Consider the following 25,057-nt stretch of genomic DNA (forward strand, 5'->3'; position numbering starts at 1 on the left):
TAGTTCTTTTAGCAGTCCATGGTACTTTCAGCATTCTCTGCCAGCACCACAACTCAAAAGCATCAACTCTTCTTCGGTCTTCCTTATTCATTGTCCATGATTTTATATAGATCATGAAAATACTATTTCAAATGATGATGCTCTCCAAAATTTGTCCATAAACATAATCTATTTCTTCCTTACTGAGTCTCTTAAAGGTGAAAAATGACTCATATTGTGCTCTCTTCTTTAGATTCATTGTAGGGAAGGAGGAAATACCCATACATTCTTATTCACCAGAGGCAGCATATGCGAAAGTGGAACAAAAGAGAGAAAAACATGAGGAAAAACCACGAATAATGAATGTAATTGCTCTAGTCAGGAAACTTGTGGATTCAATGTGAGTTCTTTATCTTGATATTTTAGTGCAGTTTGTCACTGTTGTATATGATATTAGTGCTGTACTGAGGTATTTTTGTTTTCTATTCGGTTAATGATAATTTTTTTCAACAAAAACTCTTTGTGGGTTTTATAAAAGGCACATATTAGCAACTGAATGTTATTTATTATTTCTGGCAATACTAAAAAGAGTACTATTGACCATCATATTCCTTTAAAATAGATTTGCGTGAAATTAAAATATTTTTGTCTTTCAAACTAGACAGTTACAGGTGACTAGGATGAAGAACATCAGAAACAGTTGAACGATACTGATTGAATATGGCAAGTGTGGGAAGGAGAAAAAAAAGATCGATTCAAGATGAGGGAACAATAAGGAACAAACTTTAAGTGAAGGCTGTTTTGCAGGAGTGGAAATTTTCAGGGCTTTGACAATGGAATAAAAAATGTTTATTTGTATATGGTACAAAGAAGTCTTTATATTTTGTGCAAATAAGTGCTCATGTGTATTGCTAGTGGACATATTGAAGAAATAAATGTAATTAAAAATTGTAATTTAAAATTAGAGCCATTAGAAAATTGTAAAATTTCACCTAAATCACAATAAAACATTTACAAAAAAATTAGGGGACCAGCTAATGAGAATAATCTTATGAGTGATATTTTGGAGTACATGGAATGAGAATAGAATAGAAAGTTAGGGGGTCAACTGTAGGAAGCTGAAGCCCTGTGAGAAATCAGAAGAAACTTTGTTTAGCTCTTATTTTGCCCCATCAGCCTTTTGACTTGGGTGAGCCACTTAACCACTCTGTATCCCAAAGTCCTCCTCTGTTGACTGGAGTTATTAATCTCTATTAAGAATTTTACTGAACATCAAATAAGATAACATGTGAAATATACTGGCAACTCATGAATACATGGGTATTCTCAATTTTACAGACTATAAAGACTTTATCTTCATCTTAGTATGTACCACACATGGAAGGTGAGAGGGAAGAAAAAAATAGTAAGTGGTAGGAATAACTGGGGTAGTAAACATATTAAAGCAAGTTTAGAAATTGTTATGAGTTGCCTCAGTGGGGAAATAGGGGAAACGTCTCCATTAATGGAAATAATGTCACCAAGAATCAGAGGGGAATGCAGAATAAGTATTATGTTGGTGAATGATGCCTTGGGTATCAGAACTGATCAGGTCAAGGGAGAGCTAGTCAGAGTAGCTTTTGTAAGTCACTTGGTGTAAAAGCAGGTGCAGAATGATACGGAAAAGCAAAGTAAATAATGCAGGGAGTAGACTGGTACTTGGGAAGCCATTTTCATGAGAGACTAAGAAAAAATTAAATGGCTGAACAGTACAAATGATAAAATAATTTGATTTCACTAGCAAGTAGAGTTGTTTCTGTGTAGTTTTGATAGCAATAGCTGAGAAATATCTTTGAAGAGGATACTTAGAGGTATGAAGAGCAGTGGTTTGCATGAGACAGTCCTCTTTTCAGGTGCCCAATTTTAATTAATCACTCAACAATTTCACTTGATAAGATGTATCATATAATTCTAATGACATAGAGCTATGATAAGTATGAACTGTTGCTATGACACTTGACTGGGAAAGGTCACCTGTATACCTCAGCAGTGAAGAAGTGGATTTTAGAAAAGATCTTGCTAATCAGTTTGCAAATGGGATTTGAGTTGTGCAGAGCCAGAACATTGCTCCAGAAGTTATTGTTATACACAAGAAAGAGTTCATATATTTTAACCATGAAAACGATTAGTTGCACTCTGAAAAGAGGTTATGAAGTCTGCTTATTTTAGAACATGAACGCTTCAAAGAGAAAGGAGAACTAAACTCATGTTAGATTCTCCTATATAACATTTTATATGGGTAGGGTGAATAAATAGTCCTGGAGTCATTCCGCCTAATAATTAAAATGAGTATGTCTTGAACAGTAGTCTTCCCAGCAGACATGTTTATTAAACACTAAAGGGTTAAGTGGTTTACATTCAAATCACAAATGATCTACTTTTGATTTCTCAAATGATCTATTTCTTTATTTACTTTTAAAAAGTGAATTTTGAGTTCTAATAGTATATCATGTTTCTCTTCCATATGTTTTCTTTCAAATATAATTAAGTGTAAATTCCTATAACCTGAGAACATTCTCATTATGATTTTTGCTCAAGTACTGACTTCATGGATGATGTATGACCATTACACTCTATGACAAAGAATTTAAAGCTTCTGAAAAATTTGGCAGAATACATGGATCATATATACATATTTTTAATATTTAGTCACAGGTATTTACTAGTATGATCTTTCTATTTCACATCCTAGTGGCGTAGTGCCTAAGGCATTTGACTGCTAACCAGAAGGCTGGCGGTTCAAACCCACCAGCCAATCCTCGGAAGGAAGGTTGGATAATCTACTTCTGTGGTGATACCACCTCAGAAACCCAAGGAAGGGTCGCTGTGAGTCGGGATCGACTTGACAGCAGTTGAGTTTTTTTTTTTTTTTTTTTCTAATATACAATGTGTTACATGAGGAGCAACAAGAAAAAACAAAAAACAAAAAAATTGTCATCTTCACTTCTGTATGTCTTAAGAAACCAAAAGGTGCACACATTTGGAAATGAATGGGTGATATTTTCTTCTTTTTTGGTTAGAGAGTTTTAAACAGATTTACATACAGGTGCACATGCACATACATTTTAATTATAAGTAGTTTAGGTTTTTGTTTTTGTTTTTTCTTTTCTTTTTTTTTTTTTTTTTGGCTTAATTTCAGATGCAAGCATGGACCAAGACATAGATGTTGCAAACACTATGAAGATAATTGCATCTCTTACTGCATTAAAGTAAGTATATGAAAATATCCACTTTCTAAACAATGGGGAACATACAGAGAAATAATTTATTTAACTAAAAATAGATTTCAAAGTAAATGGAAAAGTTGACATTAACAGTTGCTGTCATTCTTTGTTTGATTTGAAGAATAAGAAATTTGTGAGAAGTAGGTAGCAATTTAGCTTTTAATATTCAATTATCAGATTCTTCATGCATTAATTTTAAAATTTCTTTATTTAAAAACTACTAAAAACTTTGAGGTAGAAGAAGAGTTCACACACACACACACACACACACACACACATGACAGAAAAATAGTCATAAAAATTTGTCCTTTGTTCTTATTAGAACTCCGTCCTAGAACTAGCCCTCTGGAATGTGCTGGATCTGTAGTCACACACGTATACCGAACACTATCTGGTATAGTGGCATTTCGTTTGGGGCTTGTAAAGCTACCACATTTTTTAGGGAGCTGGAGCTCTGTCCACAGTTACTCTACGTTTAAAAAGTTAGCTATGCCCCACTCTAATATACTAGCATACTAGTTCATCTTCTCTTCCTACTTGTCCCCCCCCCCCCCATACGCACACACATTGCTACCAGCTCTGGGAGGAGCTTATTTTCATTGCATTTGGTGTGGCACTGGCGGCACTACCCGCTTCCTGCAAGTTCCCTAATTGTGGATGGTTTTCCAACATTTCTGATGCTTTAAAAAGTTTATGTTCTTTCTTGAAAAGTCTGAGCCCCACTCAGTTGATGATGAAAACAGTAAAGATGTTTAACACCCCAAGAGACAGACTTCTTAGTCACTCTAGAAGGGAGGGACTGTCCCACATTTGTGCTTATGAAGATGAATGCCTGTGGTCAAGAGTTGATGGTGGCATTCACCCAAGATTACACTTACCCTCAGAATCCCCAAAGATAAGACTAGGGGCAAAAACAGTAGAGTATTTTTTCAGTTGTGCTGTGGTTTCTGATACACTTCTTCCAAATCTGATTTCCTGCCCCACTTTTAAAATGGTGGGGGGAAAAGCAACATTGCTAGCAGCTTCGAAGTCTGCTTGCTCTGCTTATCCAACCTTCCCTCCAGCTGAACGTGATTCAAGTTCAAAGGGAAACTTCAAGAAGGGAACTAAGAGAAATAGTCTGATTAAATCAGGTATTTGAGAACTATTTCTTTGGGGCCAGTGATATTAAAAAAAAAAAAAAATTATATGAGAAAATTAGAAATACTAAGCAATGAAAAATCTAGTCATGTTTTCAAATGTGTAATAGTACTGAACTGAGTAATTTAGGTAAAAATTGGAATGTCTTCTCCATGTTAATGTTTGGATATTTGGAAGCATGTGGGTAAGGAATTTATATCACAAATAAAATCTCCTTACAGTGCACCTCATTATGCTGTGGACTCAGTTACACTACATGCTAAATCATAACCCTGAATAAATATCCGTATTAATCACATTCCTCTCAACTCCTTATACTCCATTCACACTAACTTTTTGTTGGTTCCTAGTATCTGCCAACCTGGTTTTTGTTTTTTGCTTTGTGATTTTTATCTAAGCTGTCTAGAATCCTATTTTCATGTTAACTGCTTCTCCTCTTTTTGAGTCTGTTTAAATATCATATTCTCAGTGGCCTTCCTTAACACTCAGTCTGATCTAGGTTGCTCTGTCAATTTCTATCCTAGTGTCCCGATTGTTTCCTTCATAACACTTATTATAATCTATAATTATTGTATCTGTTAATTTCTTCACTTATTTTCTGTTCCTTCAACTAGCATGAAAGCAAGAACTTTGTGTCCTCTTCCCCCTTGTATCTCCTGCATCTAATATAGAGCCAGCAAATATTTCATGAATACATGAAGGGGTGAATAGATGGAGGGATGAATGGAAAATAGCATGCGAAGGTGGTTACATGTGTAATCCTTGAATCCTTGGATAACCATTTTAAGGTTATCAATGGCCCAATAAAAGGATGAACATACGCTGTTTTTAACAATACTAGACAATTTCAGTTATGCAAATGCATGATAATTCATAATAATTGTTGTTGTTATGTGCCGTTGACTCAGACCCGATTCATAGCGACCCCTGCTTGGGTTTCTGAGGCGGTATCACTATGGAAGTAGATTCCAACCTTCCTTCCGAGGAGTGGCTGGAGGGTTTGAACCGCCAGCCTTCTGGTTAGCAGTCAAGTGCCTTAGGCACTACACTACCAGAGCTCCTCAATAATTGATTGGACAATTTAATTTCCATATTTTAACCAGATATTAAGTAGTTTCAGGGAAATTAATGAATGTTACTTTCTAATAACTCAATTTCTTTTTTCTTTGAAGAAAAAATAGAAAGCTACTATCTGGAAATACAAATCTGACTTTTAAACTTAGCAGGCAGGCACTGCTAAGCGTGTAGACATTTTCCCATTCCAGTGAGGGTGAATGAGGAGGAGAAGAAGGATAAGAGACTTGTGTTACAATATATTGGTTGAAGTATATGTAACATAGTATTCTTTCTGTTAATGTTTTGTGCTAGTTGGCATTTTCAATCTCTATGTATTAAGTGACATCCAAATTTCAATTTCATAAGTAGTGAGATGAAATTGACTAACATTAGTTTTATCCTCCTCAGATAGTTCCCTTTTGTACTATAAACAGTTGCAGGAAATCTGGGAAATGTTGGCAACAAATATGGATTTATAATGGATTTGCTTTCTCAAGTTTTGTTAGTTTACCTTAAAGCTACTATTTCCTTATGATTATTTAGCCCTGTACAACTGAGGACAAAAATGAAAACCACAGACAATTGTGTCTTTTTCTGGAAAGTTCTTTTAACCTTGTCATTTACAAAATTGAAACAAAAGGTCTAAAGAAATAATAAAATTATTTTTCTGTCAGCAGCATTCCCATTCATATTACTGATTAAGAACAATTTTCTGTCAGAATTTCCAAAAGCATTTGGTTTTGTTAACTGCTTTTATTGGAATTTCAATGCTTTTGTTTCTAAAACTCGTTTGTGGTTTAGGAATTAAAAATCCTGATTATTGTCAACAAAATGTCAAGAAATGGAATTTTGATGCATAGGCAAGCTTGGCCAGTGCTTGTGAGACTTTTTAAGTCTTTGTAAATCAAAGAAAGTATACTCACTCCAAGATTTCACCCTTATTTTTAAGGTAATTGTTTTAAAATTATTGTTTGAGGTTTTAAGACTTAATTTGGAAAATGCCTGTGATATAAACTTGCATTAAATAATTTTGAGTCTTGTTTTGATTTGGCGATGATAAGATTCATATTCTATCATACTTCAAAATTTGGTTGAAAATCAGATTTTCCTTCCTGTTTTCCCTAGGGTTTCATCCGAATGTTTAGCGTGGGGTACCTGATCCAGTGCTGCCTGCGAATCCCCTCTGCATTTAGGCATCTGTTTACACAGCCATCCCGGCTATTGTCTCTCTTCTATAATAAGGAAAACTTCCAGCTTGGAGCTTTTCTTGGGTCTTTTGTTAGTATATACAAGGTAAGATTTGTAGAAGAAGAAAGGAAAGGGGGAGATAAATACCATGGAGATTGTTAATAAGATACGGCATTAACTCATCTATTAATTTTTTAATGCTCTTCCTATAGTATTCATAAATATCTTGAGATCACCAAATATACATAATATATTGGGAATTGAAGTTGGAGAAATTTCTTCTTTTAAAATGTTGCTTAATGACTTTGAATGTGTAGATATATCTACATTTATATAAAAATATTAAAAATTGTCAAAGACTCATTTTTTTTAATACATAAGCACTCTGAAAATAAGAATTTTGTAATGTTTATAACAGCAAAAATGATATTAATATGACTGGTCTATCTGTTTTTCTTAATCACATTTTACAAAAAGAGCGTGAGGATGGTGGCATCTGACCTCCTCTAACTGCACAAGAAGACAAAACAGCCACCAGCAGCATCAGCCCAAGACTGTTTCCTATAATACCAGACATGCTGCCACTCTCCAAACTTCTGACCAATTTTGACAACAACTGCCCCTTCCATGGCACTTTCTACTTCTCTGTTGTGTTTGATAATTTGTTGCAGTGGCCATACAGAATTCACAAATGCTCACAATTATGGGGTTTATTAAGGAAGTAACAGGTTATAATTCAGGATCAGGAACACTCAAGATACAATTCTTAGATCAGGATAGCCTCCACTCAGACTTGCCTCTAGACAGGCTTCTCTTTGGCCATTCATCATCTTCTTGGCCAGGCCTCTGCTCTGCTTGGGCAGGTATTACAAAGGTCTTTTAGTGCTGCCATTACATGTACCCCACTCTGCCAGCAAACCTTCATCCCAGTGGCACTCAACTTTCTCTATCTCATGCTGTTCTCTTGTCCGGCTGCCTTTTCGGCTGCTGTCCCTCTGCCATTTCTCTTTGTTGTCTTCGTACAGAGATCTTGGATCCAAGGGTATGCTCCACTCCCAGCTCTTTTCTGTCTTGATGGCAATGAGACCCCCTTTTCCACCTCTGGGATGACTCATTTTGAGCCTAACTGATGGCAAAATTGACCAATCCTTATGTTAGGGTTCCATACACCTTATTTCCTAGGTCCCACACCCACAAGGATACTGTATCTTACTTATATTATTAGCAAGCTGTGCAATTCCTTTGGTGGGCCACAGAGCAACTCACATTTGCATAATCCCAACCCGCTCATCTGGTGGAAGTGACAAAGACCATGGCTAGAAGAGTCATTATAAGTAATTCACTTCACCACACATTTACTACCTAGTTAATACTTTTAAATATTACTGACCTTTCTAGCTGATAGCAACACTTGATAGATCTATAATTTTCTGTTATGACTTATATAAGCAATGACTTATTTTCTGTTTTCTACCTGCTCACTATTTCCATTCACTCATTATTCCCACAACATTCTCTCAAATACCCAGAGTTAACATTCTTCCAGCTCTTTCTCCATGTTCCTTTAAATGTGCTCACACATGTATAGGAGTCATTCTTTGCAAAGAATTATGCAACTTAGTAATGACCTTTTGTTTATTGGAAGTCACTAAATCATATTACTGGCATATTTTAGTAAAAATGGAAAACAAAGATTCTAAATGATTAAGTATGTTAACTAAAGTTAACCTCTGTCCTTTTTATGGTCATCATTAAACTGGAAGAAAAATGAATGCTGGGTAAATTGAATTCTGGAGTTACTCTGAGTAAAATGTCATGTGTCATTTTATGTAAAAGTTTACTTAAAAAAAGGCAGGTATAGGGGAAATATTTTGAAATGGAAAGAAGAGGATAAGTGACAAACTATAGATAACTAGTTATTTATTATAAAATACTACTAATATTAAAAACTTCAGTATGGTTTAATTAGGAAGCATTACTAATATTTTTGAATATGCAAGAGTTAATAGGACAGATTATTGGTAATTATATGTTTGTTTTCACATTCTTTTTCATTTTTCACGTCATAGTGTTTGTATTCATCCTCAACTTAAACTCTTAAATGATTGCATGTGGATTATTTCCGACATTTTAGTCTCAGGTTCAGCACATACCAGAGCATGTCCCCCTCCCTCCACCATTTCAATTGCTATTTATTTGCTTAGGTAATAGAAACAGATGATATTGAACTAAGGGTCAGAAAATCTCTTATAAAAAATATTCCTACAGTGTGTTCAAAGCCACCCATATGTGATTTAAAAATAATTTAAAAAATAATTATTCAGACCATGTTTGTTGGTTGCCTAGTAAATTGCAGCTCATGGCCACCGCAGGGGTGTTACAGAATAGAACTGCTCCATAGGGTTTTCTTGGTTGTGAGCCACTAGAAGGAGATGCCAGGCCTCTTCTTTCACAGTACAGTGGTAAGCTTTCTACCATTGTGGTTTCAAACTTGGGGGTTAGCAGTTGAGTGCATACTATTTGCACTAGTCTTTGTGCCTCCTTGTGAATTGAGCCTTTTTTCATTTTGTAATGTTTTTCTCTATCCCGGGTAGTATTTTCTGTTCTGAATTCTACTTTGTCTGATATAATATAGTTATTCCACTTTTCTTTTGATTAGTATTTGATGGTGTACTATTTTCATGCTTTCCCTATTAACTTTTCTTCATTTTTACAAGTTGGTTTCTTTTACAGCACATATGGTTGATCCTTTCCTTTTTATCCAATTTGATCATTTCTGTCTTTTAATTGGTTTAGATTATTTTCATTTAATGTACTTAGTGATGAAAAAAAAAAATTGCGATCTAGTCAGATCCCACTCATATCACTACAGAAGTAGATTGCCCAACCCTCCTTCTGAGGAAGGCTGGTAGGTTTGAACCACCAGCCTCTGGTTAGCAGTGAAATGCCTTAGGCACCTTTTGGTTTTCTATTTGTTCCATGTTTTCCTTTTCCTACTTTCTTCTGTAGTATTTTCTGTGACTCCATTTTCTCTCTAGTATTTGCTTACTATTTATGCCTCATTTTAAAAAATGTAGTGGTTTCCTCAGGTTTTAATAAACATTTCTAACTTACCACATAGGAGCTCTGGTAGCATAGTGCCTAAGGCACTTGACTGCTAACCGGTAGGCTGGAGGTTCAAACCCACCAGCCACTCCTCGGAAGGAAGGTTGGGCAATCTACTTCCATAGTAATACTGCCTTGGCAACCCAAGGAGGGGTCGCTATGAGTCGGGGCGAACTCGATGGCACATAACAACATCAACAACAACTTATTACAGCGTATCTTCAAATTATATTATACCACTTCAGATATAGTGTAAGAACAATACAACACTATACTTCTAATTTCTCCTTCCTATCCTTTGTGCTGTTGTTATCATACATTTACATTTACATATATTATAAACCCCACAATACATTGCTGCTATTTTGATTCAGAGCAAGAGTTAGCCAACTTTTTGTTTAAAGAAGCAGAGAATATTTGTGGATCGTATGGTTTCTGTCATAACTACTCAGCTTTGCTGTTGTAGCATGAAAGCAGGTGTACACAACATATACAGTCCTGCACTGCATAGTGTCTGCTCAGGCAATGTCTGACTGCATGTATGTCCATGATCCCAATAAAGTGGTAATAGAGTTCAGATACCCCAACCAGAGAATGGGACATAGTGAACCCAGCAGCTTCCCACATACAACACGTGGGTCTCATGTCTCTTGTGTACAAAGTGATTGTACTACCAGGTGTATAATAAGTTGGACATATATAACTTATAATACGCATGTCTTGATAGTCATTAGAAACACCTGTGTTAATGGCTTATATATGTACTGTACTGTAATTTGTATCTAAAAAATTTACCATGTAACGGTATGCATTGGGCCCTAGGAGATGGCCTCAGGCCTAACGCAGTCACCTGCCACACCCAAGGCTGGTGGTTCAAACCTACCAGCCGCTCCCGGCAGGTAGCCAGGCCATCTCTCAGAAGGAAGGTTGGGCAATCTACTTCCATAGTGATACCACCTCAGAAACCCAAGCAGGGGTCGCTATGAGTTGGGCCTGCTCAACCGCACATAATAACAACAACAACAACAAGTATGCAGCAAAACAAGTGCTACTGATAGGGGCATCAAGAGGCAAAGGAAAGGATAAGTAGCGATCTGGAAGTGAAACAAAAGATTATTAAATAGAGTGAAGGTGGACAGTCAGTGAACTCTGTTGCTCATGATTTGGGGCTTGTCACACTTAACAATCATAACAGTCCTCAAAAACGAAGAACATTCTCAAAGATGTTAAAGGATCAGCTCCACTACAAGACTAAGCTACAAGACTAAGGAAGATACAGCTTCTGGTCTGGCGGTGAGTTGAGAATGGAGTCTGTGCCCAGGTCTGGGCACAATGTGAGGGAAGCTGTTGGCGGCCACTGAGCTGGTTTTACCCCTGTGTCCAGGGGACGTGGCCACCAAGCCGATCTCAGTTCCTGGGGTCACTGCTGTCTGCGAGCCCCGGTGGGCCCCTGCAGGATGAAGGGCCTGTGCCCACCAAAGCCAAATAGTCAGATGGATGTGGTCCCCAGGTGCCAGCAGCCTGGGTGTGGGGAAGGAAGGAAGAAATGAGCAGGGGGAAAGCAAAAGAGGGAAAGACAGAGGGGGGAGTACAGATGGCAGTAGAACGCCACCTGGTGCAGCTTCCTGTGCTGCACCATTCTGCCCTGGATGTCAAGTCAGGTCTACTCCTTTCTGAGGGACGAAGAGTAATTTATTAAAGCCTGGAAGGCACCTGCGTTTGGGTCTAAAATTGAGAGTTTAAGCTTTCTCCTAGAAGTGTACAATAGAACTAAAGCAGAAGACAAAAACGAAGGGTCATATGAAATTGTGATTTGCTCGTTGATGATCCCTGGACAAAGTTAGAGATCACTTCTCAAACAAGTTTTCTTCAGACCACTACTAAGATGTTTGACATAAAGGCTTGGGCTGCGTATGTCGTGGAAGGGGCTGCAAAGGACCCATATGGCTTCCTTACGACAGTGATTTTGGCCCTTACTCCACTGTTCCTAGCAAGTGCTGTGCTGTCATGGAAACTGGCCAAGATGATAGAAGCCAGGGAAAAGGAGCAAAAGAAGAAACAAAAACGTCATGAAAATATTGCAAAAGCCAAATGACTAAAAAAGGATTGAAGCAAAGAACAGACTCTGCAGTTAAAGAAAAATCATTTGGAAAATGATGCCTCTTTTGAAGGACTCACTAAGGTTTCTTCTTTGGATTTTACAACAGTGTTATTTAGTAAACGAAGTCTGACCATATGAAAGAATCATGTTAGTTCTGACCTCAATAACTATGGTAACATTTAGTCTTGGGTGTAGAAGTTTGTTGGTGTCTGTTGGCAGTTACTGTAAATTAGCATTTATTAAGCTACAAATTCTTTATTACTGACTTAGTCATTTATCAGTTATTGCTCTGCAGCATATATGCTGAAATGAAAACATCCTGTGGGGAAAAATAACTTTAGGTTATGAACTCTCTTCACATAATAGCTTACAGTAGGGCCCTGTTTTGGACCAAGGAGATTATGAATATAAGAGTGAAAATTGTCCTCTCTGACATAAAAAGTGTGCTTTGGTTTAAAAAAGATAAAATATGCTAATTACATCTTTTATCATTTTTGCTTGCTTGTTGGAATCATTTCTGGCTTTCTCCAAGCAAAATTGTATTAAGTGTTTCTATTTTCTCCATAGTTTTTCTGGTTTCAGCCTTATATCGATATAATTATCACCGTCTGCATTTTTATAAACTTAATTTTAAAAGAGTCCTTGTAATATCTTAACTATGTAGAATACCACTGATTGAATATAACAATATTTGTACTTATGAACATTTTCTTAGAGATGATTTTGTTGAGAAGGATAAAACTGATTTAAAGCTTGCATTTAAAATGCCAAACATAGTATCTTGGAACCAGTTTTTTCTTGCTTGCGCTGAATAGAAATGTGAAATAGTTAACATGTTAGATGATTTGCTGATGATATAAACAAACAAAAAAATACCACTGCTGTCAAGTTGGATCTGACTCATAGCGACCCCTTCTTGGGTTTCCAAGGCAGTGTCACTATGGAAGTAGATTGCCCAACCTTCCTTCCGAGGAGTGGCTGGTGGGTTTGAACCCGTCGGCCTTCAGGTTAGCAGTCAGATGCCCTGGGCACTACCCCACCAGAGCTACCACTGATGATATATATACCACTCTTATTTTTTAGTCCATTCTTTGTTTTGACTCATGGTAATGTCATATACTTTTGATCAGTTTCAAGGTGAAAATTAAAATTTTAAGTTTTCTTTTAAGGAACTTTTATGAATAACAGTTAAGTATTAATTAATAAGTGGTAAAGAAAGCTGATATGGTAAAGAAGCTCTGGTGTTTCAGTGGTTAAGGCATTCCATTGCTGACCAGAAGGTCAGCATTTGAAGCCCCAGCCACTCTGCGGGAGGAAGATGAGGCAATATGCTTCCGTAAAGATAACAGCCTTGGAAACCCTATGGGGCAGTTCTGCTTTCTCCTATAGGGTTGCTATGAGTCAGAATAGATTCAATGACAGTGGGTTTTTTAAAGACAAGCTTACATTTTAGAAAAATTTTACTGGACATAATAGTCATTGAGGGAAAACAGATAAATTATATTAAAGTGAAAATGTATTATAATCAGAAAAGCTAACTTTAGTAAGTAGTGTAATTGGATTTTTTTTTTTTACTATTAAATCATGGCTTTTGTAAATGCAGAGTCCAGTAATCTTTTCACTCCTACTCTTCAGTGTCTTATTAATATTTTTTCCATCTCTGATACGGATTTTAATTTATAAAAAAATATTTCCAACAGCTCTAATTTAAAATGAAACTAGAGACAAATAAATTTGATACTTTTTTTTAAAAGAGGAAAAAAAAAAGACTAAGGAAGATATGAGGGGGATTTTATATCACATATGGAGAATTGCTAATGATGTGAATTGAAGGCTAAACACAAAAGCACATCTTTTTCAGTACATTGATGATAACTGCTAAGTCACAAAGTTTGTTCAGCATGCCTAAGGAAAGAGCAGAACCAGACTATGGTATCATGTTCACACTAAGTCCAGATCAAGTAATGTCTTTTCACAGAACATATAGACATTAAGCAATGTATGACTATAAATGAATGAGCATGGCTGTGTTCCAGTCAAACTTTATCATACTGAAGTTAAAATTTCATTTTATGTTTCATCCATTTAAATGCGTGTGAACTATTCTCAGCTCTTGAGCAGTACAAAACATGTGGTGGGCCAAATTTGACCAGTGGGCCATAGTTTGCTGATGCCTGCTTTCAACAGTTAATTTATTTTCAGAGCAATTAAAGGTAACAAAAATATGTCTTTTAAATTTAGCTTTATTTTTATTATTTCTAGAGCTCTGCATTTCATTTTACAGATCTAAATTTTTATCTAGCAGTATTTTCCTTTTCCCTAAAGAACTTTCTTCAACATTTTTTGTAGGTAATGAATTTCCTTAGCTTTTCTTTGTCTGGAAAAGTTTTTTATTTCACCTTCAGTGTTGAATATATTATGAGTATAGAATTCTGGCTGGACAATTTTGTAGTTTATCCAGCTTTTTCTCCTTGCGAGAGTGGGAGTGACATGCCCAGCATTCTGTAAGCAAAAATGGAATTTTTGGATTCTTTTTGAAAAATATTATATATAATTTCTTGTTTTCATTCTAAATTTTATTTATTTTGTTATATACACCAATTCCAACAGTTTCTACATGTATAATTTAGTGACACTGATTACATTCTTCAAGTTGTGTAACTATTTTCACACTCATTTTCTGAGTTATCCTTCCCTCATTAACGTAATATAATGCGGCCCCCAAAGAGTCCTGTCTAATCTTTCAAGTTGCTGTTGTCAGTTTCTCTCTTAAAAGAACATAATGTTCAAGGCAGACCATTTTACAGGTTAAGCTAAACTGTTTGATTTTAAGATGACTTCAAGGAATCTTATTACTTTAAAGTTTAAAGATTATCTTAGGGCAATGATTTCAGGGGTTCATCCATGATAATTTGAAATTCTGTTCTACGTTTTCCCCCATTGATCAAGATTCTTCTTTGGAATTTTGATGAAAATGTTCAGTAATCGTAGCCAGGCATGATCTAGTCCTTCTGGTCTCATGGCAAAGGGCTAAAGAGGCTTATTGTTCCCAAGTCCTTTAACTGTGTTTCTTATTTCTGTTATTGTCCATTTCAGTTGTATCATGTCTTTTGTTAGAGCCTCATTTTTTTTCTTGCATTGTTTTCCCTTTTCTTTTAGTTCTTTGTCAATGCTTTCCCTTATTTCGTCATCCCTAGATGTGCTTTCACTGTCTCTGTTATGGTCATTTGGATGAGCCATTGTTTCTCTGTACTTCGTGTGTCTTGTGGTTTTTTGTTGGGGCATTGGAATTTTCGATGGTGTTAACTTTCTCTGTTTTCCCTACTATTTGGTGTTTTGCCCGTACTACTTTCTACAAGAAACTCTTTGGTTTAACCTACATGGTTTAATTGGGATTTGAAAGTTCCATATCTCATGTTTCAATTTTCAGTCTCTCCCAAACGTACCAGGGAACACGCTGTGATCAGTCTGTCCACCAGTGGGCATTGCCACTCATGCTATATATAGTGTACTAACCAATCTGTCTGCTCAGGGGCACAATCCCCTCTCTCTGGTTATTACTCCCTTCCCTTCTCTGTTTCTCTAATCATGTTTTTATTGGAAAACCCACACTCAGTGGGCCCCCTTTGGGGCTGGTTTTTGTACTTGGTTTTGCCTAAGGTTTCCTTCCTTGCTCTGTGGTTTTTGCTTATACCTGAGCTGGTATTTAGAAGAAACAAAGGCAGACTTTCCTGTGTGTCAGGAGGAGACAGCCCTGGCACTCCTGATTAGGACCTCTAAGAGTTTGTTTTTGGTCTCAGAGCCCCAGTGGCTCTGTGGTGGTTGGGGGAGCAGTTTCCACTTAGGTCATCCACTTCCTTACTCCACTGAAGAAGTTAGTATCTGTCTAGCAGCCAGCAGTTACCAGTTGGGAGCAGTGTAGTCACACTCCAAATGGACCCCAGGGGGGTCTACTTTGTGTTAGCAGAGCCTATCCTGTAGTATGTTGGCTGTGGGTTTAACCTCCACTGAAGATGCCTTCTTCTAGCACACAACAGATTCAGTCAGTTGTCCTCAGTGCTGACTGTAAGGAGAGCAAATAGACCCAAGCTGATCCCTACAAAGGTCTTTCCTGTTGGTTTCTGGGCATGAGCTGTGGGGTACACAGGGAAGCAGGTGGAGAACTGACAGTGGGAGCAGACTACACAGCAAGGGCCTTGTGTAGCAGTCTGCCAGCCAACAATTACCGGGTGAGGAAGAGGGCATCATGCTCTGGTCAGATCCCCATGGAGGCCTGCCTTGTTGCTTTGAGTTCCCCTGGTGGATTGTTGACTGTGCATGCTGTCTCCATTCAAGACTTCTGCTTTCTTCTCAGTACCTGTTGGAAGCGGATTAACCCTAATTGACTCAGAGGGAGGCAGATGGAATGTTGACTGTGGCAGCAGAGCCATACTGTAGCAATTAACAGCAGGCTTGCAGATGGCAGTATCTGGTTGGGGGTAGAGCTGTCACATGCTTTGGAGGGAGGTCTGCCTTGTTACTACTCCCAGAATCCTCCCTGTAGTATGTTGGCTGTGGCTATAGTCTCTACTAAAGATGCCTGCTTCTTAGGACACAGCAACCTCAGTCAGTAGTCATTAGCACTGACTGAAAGGTGGAGAGCAGATAGATGAGAACTGACTCCCTGGGGGGTCTGTCCTGTTGGTTTCAGAGGCCTGAGCTATGAGATGTATAGGGAGGCACTTAGAATGTTGGCTATGAGAGCAGGTTTCACTGCATAGGCCTACTGTAGCAATTTGCAGTAGACTTGCAACTGACTGTCTGAGTTGGGGAAGTGCTGACACGCTCCAAATGGATCCCTGGAGGGTTCTGCCTTGTTGATTTTAGGACAGAAGCTTGGGGTCCTGTCTCTCTGTAGCGGCCGGGGCTGTCGTGGTTAGGGAAGCAGGCTCTTTTTCTGGGACCCCTATCCCAGTTTACAGCAACTGGCGGCTTACATGGTTGGGGGAAAGGCAGGGACAGTGGGAGAAGAGATTTTTCTGCTGTATGGGACTCTTTATTGATTTGTTGATTCTTGCTTGTCTGCAGTTCCCTAATGCTTTCCTCTGCTTCTTGATTCATTCAGAGTCCCTCAAAGGCAAGCACCATTTCCCTGTTGTCTTTCTTCTTGTATTTGTGGAGGAGTATTGGATGAGGGTTTGTTTATGCCACTATCTTCTTAGAATTCTCTATGTATAATTTCCTATTAGAGTCTATCCAGAGGAGTAACTGTGTAATATCTTATTGTTCGTTATTTCTCCAGTCATGTATCAATTTGCCTCTAAGTTTAGCCAGTAGAGCACTGTAATGAGAGTATTACAGATATTTTTGTTTTCATGAATTATTTTGTAGATGTAAAACAACTGTAGTCATTATATTTTCTCTTTAAAACAGGGTACTAGTTGCTTCCTGCGCTGGGTCAGAAACCTGGATGATGAACTACATGCTATTATAGCCGGTAAAGCATGATAAAATAAATGAATGATTGTTACTGTTTCAATAGGTAGTAGGAATGAATAGGCAATATACTCCAAATTCACCCAATATCTATGTAGCTTCCTTTCTCAGTAGTAAAATCCTTACTGGGGCAATAGTTCAAACATTTTATGTTTGCCAAGTTTAACATATCAAGGCAATCTTGCTATCTGGTGTTTTGACTTGGCAATACAATGAGTCAGCTGACCTGTTGCAGGCCAGAAATCTTAGGGACTGTGTCTCAAAAGAACATAAAGACTTAAATTGTTATATTAAAGATTAGTAGAAGTTCAATTAGATTGCTTTAAAAATTCTGTTTTTGCCACTGGCAACAGAGGCATATAATTTAATAATAATATATTTTTTCATCCTGTTAGTATTCCTGCCTCTACCTTTTTTGATTCTCCATTTACAGAATGAAGCTAGTGCTGTGGAGAGAGATGTGATGATAGCACTGAAAATAATTGGAGCTATTAGGAGAATAGATAAATAAATTGTATTTCCATTTCAAATCAGAAGATGATACCAATAGCATTTAAAAATTAATTTTAGAAGTCATTATATTTGATTAGGTCACTAAGGGTTTTTTTGGTTTAACTTAAAATATAAAGCTTCTTGTATATGAGAGATCTGGTGGTGTAGCACCTAAGGCATTTGACTGCTAACCAGAAGGCTGGTGGCTCAAACCCACCAGCCACTAGCTACTCCTTGGAAGGAAGATTAGGCAATCTACTTCTGTAGAGATACTGCCTTGGAAACCCAAGGAGGGGTTGCTTTGAGTCGGATCCGACTTGATGGCAGTGAGTTGGGTTTTTTTTGATATATGTATATCAGAAATGTTGGTTATTAACTCTGAAAGTCAATTTAAAATTTAATGTGATATGTGATAATGTGAACTCACCCATTTTAACATCATTAGGCTGGTAGCGTAGTGGCTAAGGCACTTGACTGCTAACCAGAAGGCCGGCGGTTCAAACCCACCAGCCACTCCCCGGAAGGAAGATGGGGCAATCTACTTCCGTAGTGATACTGCCCTGGAAACCCAAGGAGGGGTCGCTATGGGTCAGGTCTGACTCAACGGCACATAACAACAACAACAACAAGGTGTATTACTATGCTTAAATGTATTTTGACAAGAGACAGTGCTACAAATTGATTTAATAACAAAGAAATACTTGTAAATCTGATCATTTCCTGCTTTATTTGTTGTTTCAGGATTTTTGGCAGGTGTATCAATGATGTTTTATAAGAGCACAACAATTTCCATGTACTTAGCTTCTAAATTGGTGGAGGTAAGCAAAATTTTAAAGCATGCTATCATTCTGAAAATTACAGAGCTTTTTTAGCTACCATCTAACTGATTTAGCAGCAGATACATATCCTAATTACAGAAGCAAACTCTAATCCTATGAAAGTATTTTAAAAGTCAGGTCCTTGATTGATTGATTAACTGACAGGCAGGAGTCAGATCAAAATTTTAAAAGCTGAGAGTACGGAGTTTGATTTTGTTCTCAGAGCTATTGGAAGTCATGGGAGAGATTGAAGCATGGAAAAGAACTGTTTCAATTCACATTTTAAGGAGGGAATTCTGAATATTACGTGGAGAATGGATTAGGAGGCTGGGGACAGCAGTTAATCACAGGCATGAGATGGTGGCTTGGATCAGGATCCTTTTGTGGATTTAATGACTACTGTGGTGTAAGGAGCTCTGGTGGCATAGTGCCTAAGGCATTTGACTGCTAACCATAAGGCTGGCAGTTCAAACCCACCAGCCACTCCTTGGAAGGAAGATTGGGCAATCTACTTCCATAGTGATACTGCCTCGGAAGCCCAGGGAGGGGTCGCTATGAGTTGGATCCAACTTGATAGCAGTGAGTTTGGTTTTTGGTTTGGTGGTATAATAAGGAGCTCTGGTGGCATAATGCCTAAGGCATTTGACTGCTAACCAGGAGGTTGGCAGTTCAAACCCACCAGCCACTCCATGGAAGGAAGATTGAACAATCTACTTCTATAAAAGATTTACTGCCTCAGAAACGCAAAAGAGGTCGCTATGAGTTGGAATCGACTTGATGGCAGTGAGTTTGGTTTTTTGTTTTGTATAATATCTAAGGAGCCCTGGTGGCACTGTGGTTAATGCATTGGGACACTAACCAAAAGGTCTGTAGTTTGAACCCACCAGCCACTCTGGTGAAAGAATGATGAGGCAGTTTGCTTCTGTAAATATTTACAACCTTGGAAACCCTATGGGGCAGTTCTCCTCTGCCCTATGAGGTCACTATGAATTGGAATCAGTTCGATGGCAGTGGGTTTGGTATTTTGGTTTGGTGGTACAATAGACAGTCATTTTTCTCTGATTGAAGTTAATTTTATACTAAAATACTATATATATAAATTACTATATAATTAATATTATATAAAATCAGCTATATAGATCATTTTTTCCTGGGAACTTAGGAGTCAAATGCATCTATATTGAGTAACAATTATATTCCTGTTACTGTGCCAGGTTTAGGTAAATGTATAGAAGAAGTATAAGGTAGAATCCTTGCCCTTTATTAGCTTAGAATCTGCTTCAGTGGATAAACTGTATTATAAGAAGTAACAACTCACTGTCGTGGAGTTGATTCCAACTCATAGCAACTCTTTCTTGGGTTTCCGAGGCAGTATCTCTATGGAAGTAGATTGCCCAATCTTCCTTCTGAGGAGTGGCTGGTGGGTTTGAACCACCAGCCTTCTGATTAGCAGTCAGATACCTTAGGCACTGAGCCACCAGAGCTCCTAAGAAATAATAAGGAAGACAGTTAATCCATGTATCAGATGCTTGTTTCGCATAGCATTTCTGTGGTGCCATTCTGCCACATCTGAGTTACATTTTCTTTGACATGAATCTACTACAAAATGTCTGTATCTCATATTGTTATTTTATTTTTTAAAATAATATCTCATGTATGATTGTTTATCTTGTTTACTAAGTAATGATAGCTCTTTTAACATATCTTATAGTTCTTATGCATCCCAGTCCCTAGCACACTACTTTGCATAGATTTACTTCTCATTATATATATATTTCTTGATTGATTCATATGTAATACATTCTCTTCATCATTTCCTTTGTTGCTTTTCTCTTCGATTATGGTAGCTTATGTGGATCACTAAGGATTTTTTATGACACATCAGAAGGGATATTACTAATAAACATATTCATTCTGCCATTATTTTAGTATTCTGAACTGAGTAGATGTTAAAGACAATACAAAGATGAAGAAGAGAAGGTGTTGCCACCTGTCAATGAAATTTTTTTCAGTTCTCATCTCTTTTATGCTCTTTATTTCTTCTTGAACCTCCTTTCACCCTATTGTAACACCACTCTGTCTTAGTCCTCTGACTTTTCTAACGAGTCTGACTTTAGTTTTGCCAAGTTTTAGAAAACCCATTTCCATGAATTATCCCTTGTTATAGTCGTATGAAATTGTTGGCAGTTCCCTACACATACTGTGTTACTTTCATGCGTATTTGTTACTCCTGCTTCTCTTTTATCTAGTTGTTGATCCTATTCATCTTACAAGGCAACAGTATTAAAAATTGTGATCAGCAGGCCAGTGCTAGTCCATGAACTATTTGTTACCAGTCCACAACAAAATAAGTATAGAAATAAAGAATAAGCATTTGGAAACTTTTATAATTGGGCAGAATAATGTTTTGCCTTTTGAATATTAAAAATTTGGGCTTGGGTTTTGTAAATTTTTTTTTAGTAATTTATTTTTATATAAAAATATAAATCTATGACTTTATATAGACTGGGAGCTCTGGTGGTGTAGTGCCTAAGGCATTTGACTGCTAATCAGAAGACTGGCGATTCAAACCCACCAGCCACTCCTCAGAAGGAAGGTTGGGCAGTCTACTTCCACAGTAATACTGCCTTGGAAACCCAAGGAGGGGTCACTATGAGTTAAGTCCAACTTGACAGCAGTGAGTTTGTTTTTTTTGGTTTGTGATAGACTGGAAATTAAGAAAAAAAAAATTGTTCTTCACTAGAAATTATTTGACCAGTGCAAATAATAGTCTTTTCTGATTTTTGGCTCCCCAGAGCAAATATCTATAGATACACACACACACACAGACACACTCTTGTAGCCCTCATTAGAGTACATTGGTGATATCTGTTATGTATTAACTATGTTTTGTTCATTTTTTTAATCCCTAGCTCCAAGCACAGTGCCCAGCATATACTTGACATTATTAAATGTTTACTGAATGAATGAATAGACTTATTCAGGAAGACAGACCTTGGGCACTGTACAAAAAAGCATTGGAAAATAATTGCCATAAAAGAGGTAGAAATAAGGTGCTATTGAATTTCACAGAATAGTGTTATTGCTTTCAGCTGGAGTTAAGAGCAAGGGAACACAGGAGGGAGAAAGCTGACATTTAATGCTGTCATGGTAGATGTGACATATGATTTGAGCTCTGAAGGATTACTAGGATTTGGAAAGGTAGAAAAAATAGTTGTAGGTAGGGAACATAATGCTTAAGTGTATTGTTGATGCTACTTAAAGTTGTTTCCTTTATAAGGCTTACGTTGTACTTGTTTTGCAGACAATGTATTTCAAAGGCATCGAAGCAGGGAAGGTTCCCTATTTTCCCCATGCAGATACTATCATCTACTCCATCTCTACAGCAATTTGCTTCCAGGCAGTAAGTATAGCTTTTTGAAATGAGCTATAGAATTGTTTCTAATGTACATTAAATAGAAGAATAATAAAAGCCTGGAAATATTTCTATTATGTTGTATGCTATTTTTTTTTTAAGCAAGATAGCTTGTAAGTTTCAAATCATTGAATATGCTAACTTAATGAACCAGGTCCTGTTTTATGAGTACACCACTTTCTATGTTTAAATAGAGTGCAATTTATAAGTAAATTATTGCTCCAGTACCTGAAGTAGAATGCCTCAATTTAATTATCCTTCTTCCAGAAAAAAAGATACCATGGGCATAAATAGTAATAATTTCATTTCCTCAGTTTTGCTCACGGAATGGGGGAGAGAGGAGAATCTAGTTCAATAGAAGCATTGTCCATTTTCTTTAAATTCTGTAATCATCTTTCAATGATGTTAATGATTTTAGGGCTGTCGTAAAGTTGTTGAAACAACTTTTATTTGCTCTGTCTCACAATGATGCTGCCAGGTAGAAAACTAACTACAGCTAGTGAAGTGTCTTCTATTCCTTGGGTACTCAGTAAATGTATCCTGATAATAATGACTGTTAACTCAATTATTTTGTAAGTAGCATTTCTAATTTGAGGGCATACTTACAAATATTCTTGGTAGTTATTGACTTAAACATAAATATGTGCATTTCTTATTATTTTAATCACTGTCATTTTTAAAATACATTGAGCAATAAAAATAGAGATAGAACTATTCTGTTGCTTAAGACTGCTGATAATATTGTTATATACTAAAAGAAATCTCCAATTCATTATTCTAATCTTAGGCTGTCATGGAAGTTCAGACTTTGCGACCATCTTATTGGAAATTCCTTTTAAGGCTAACTAAGGGCAGGTAAGTGATTAAGATGTTTTTGTTTTGGGTTCTTTGATTTTCCTTATTTTAAAATCTTTAAAGATTTTAGAATAACTCAAGATACAGTGCACCAATGTGGGAGATCCTGGATAGAGTGGGAGAACAATGTAGAACAAAGCTCAAAATCATTAAAATAAAAAGGGGACCAGGTTTGCTGGTCTGATGGAGCCTGATGGAACCACTGAGACTATGGCCCCTAGCTGCCCTTCAGGTGTGGAATTGAACCCATACCTGTGGCTTCCAAACAAAACACAGGCATATGAGTTGAACATTTACCTGAGGTAGATACACTCCTTGGAGAGAACAATCAGGGGAGAATAGAAGGGCTGTGTATGCACAGAGACATAGCTCAGGGGGGCAGGAGTGCATGGAGGGAAGGACACAGGGAAGAAGTAACTATGGGGAGGAAGTGGGAGGGGAGCTGTTGCATTGTGGTAAATTGTAGTCAATGTCATGAGACAAAATATATGTGAACTGCTGTATGGAAAGTGAATTTGCTCTGTAAACTTTCACCCAAATCATCATCATCATCATCATCATCATCATCATCATCATCATACAGTGCTCCAATTTAAAGGTGACCTTAGGATTTTTCCTCCATTCCCACCTTCCCATACCCCCTAGTAACCACCAGTCTTTTTTTTTTTTTATTGTTTTGATGGATATGCCTATTCCAGATATTTCATAGAAGTAGAATCATAAAATATTTGTCCTTTAGTGTCTGGTTTATTTCACTCAGCATGATATTTTCAGAGTTCACCTATGTGTGGCATGCATTAGGACTTTCTTTCTCTTTATGGTAATCCCACTGTACCTATATATAGTCCACATTTTGTTTATTCATTAATCTGTTGATGGTTCTTGGGTTGTTTCCACCTTTTACCTGTTGTGAATAATGATGGAATAAACTTTGGTGTGTGCATGTGTCATTTTGAGTCACTACTTTCAATTAAGATGTTTTAAGTCATCATAGAAAAAGAAAGTTTACACAGAAAGATTATGAATCTTTTTGTCTTATTGAGGGAATATACATTCAGTAATAAAGTGGATATTGGGATATAAATCAAATATGACCAATTTAATAAAAATAAAATAGAGTGTTATTTTAGTGGGCATTATTTTGACTATTCTGTTCACTGTAATATTTTAGATATTTGAAGTATTCTAGATTAATAGCATATTGTTTTATTAATTGCTAATTAGTTGCTACATAACATTTTAGTCTAACTAATTTAGACTTAATTTGACTCTGTTGTATCTCAGAAATTTGAAAACCTGTTTGTTTGCCTTTTAATCATTAACTGTTTACACTTTGGATGTGTACTTGTGAGATATGATGTCAACTATGAGAGGCATTATATTTAATATTTTATTTAACTTACAACATTTTTCAATAATCTTAGAATTAAAATATGCCATCTTTGTCAACTCATTGGAATGCCATTCTCTCAGAGTTTTGCCCTGTTAGGAAATGTTAGGTCATTCATTTATTTCTCAAGCTCAATCAAGCTCACTGCCGTCAAGTCGGATCCGACTCATAGTGACCCCTCCTTGGGTTTCCGAGGCGGTATCACTACAGAAGTAGATTGCCCAGCCTTCCTTCCGAGGAGTGGCTGTGGTTTTGAACCACCAGCCTTCTGGTTAGCAGTCAAATGCCTCAGGCACTACACCACCAGAGCTCCCTTCATTTATTTAGCTTCCTGCAATTTCATTCATCATAAAAATTGTAACAAATTTAATATTCTATTTGATATAATCTAGTGGAAATAACTTGAAGTGTTTGAAATAATGATGGTAATCTGTGGGATTTCAGGCTGGGGATTATATCATTAAATAAAATATGGAACAGTGAATCTTGAGGAAGAGTGTGTGACTTTTGAATCAGTAATTGACTTTAGATCCTTTACCATGTCAGCCTTTTTCCCCCAATTACATGAAACATAAGTCAGTTAATGTGAATTATTTTATTTTTTAAATTTCACTAAGTACTTGATCAGTGTGACTTCTGTTTTACAGGTTTGCCGTTATGAACAGAAAAGTTCTTGATGTTTTTGGTACTGGTGCTTCTAAACACTTTCCGGATTTCATCCCCAGGCTGGATCCAAGATATACGACTGTAACACCAGAGTTACCCACAGAATTTTCTTGA

At 37.0% G+C, this 25,057-nt stretch overlaps 1 protein-coding gene across 1 annotated transcript in view; it reads left to right on the forward strand.

Moving 5' to 3' along the window:
• Positions 1-25,057, forward strand: part of TMEM135 (transmembrane protein 135) — a 321,242-nt gene extending 296,185 nt beyond the window's left edge. Inside the window, exons 8-15 of the mRNA XM_007946278.2 lie at positions 233-379; positions 3,158-3,227; positions 6,564-6,731; positions 17,245-17,308; positions 18,541-18,617; positions 21,922-22,020; positions 22,820-22,887; positions 24,925-25,057. Coding sequence (XP_007944469.1) covers positions 233-379; positions 3,158-3,227; positions 6,564-6,731; positions 17,245-17,308; positions 18,541-18,617; positions 21,922-22,020; positions 22,820-22,887; positions 24,925-25,057 — 826 coding nt within the window. The remainder of the gene's footprint in view (positions 1-232; positions 380-3,157; positions 3,228-6,563; positions 6,732-17,244; positions 17,309-18,540; positions 18,618-21,921; positions 22,021-22,819; positions 22,888-24,924) is intronic.

This window comes from Orycteropus afer, unplaced genomic scaffold, assembly GCF_000298275.1.
Source record: "Orycteropus afer afer isolate SDZICR_OR568_19922 unplaced genomic scaffold, OryAfe1.0 scaffold00154, whole genome shotgun sequence".
In the NCBI taxonomy this organism is placed as follows: Eukaryota; Metazoa; Chordata; class Mammalia; order Tubulidentata; family Orycteropodidae; genus Orycteropus; species Orycteropus afer.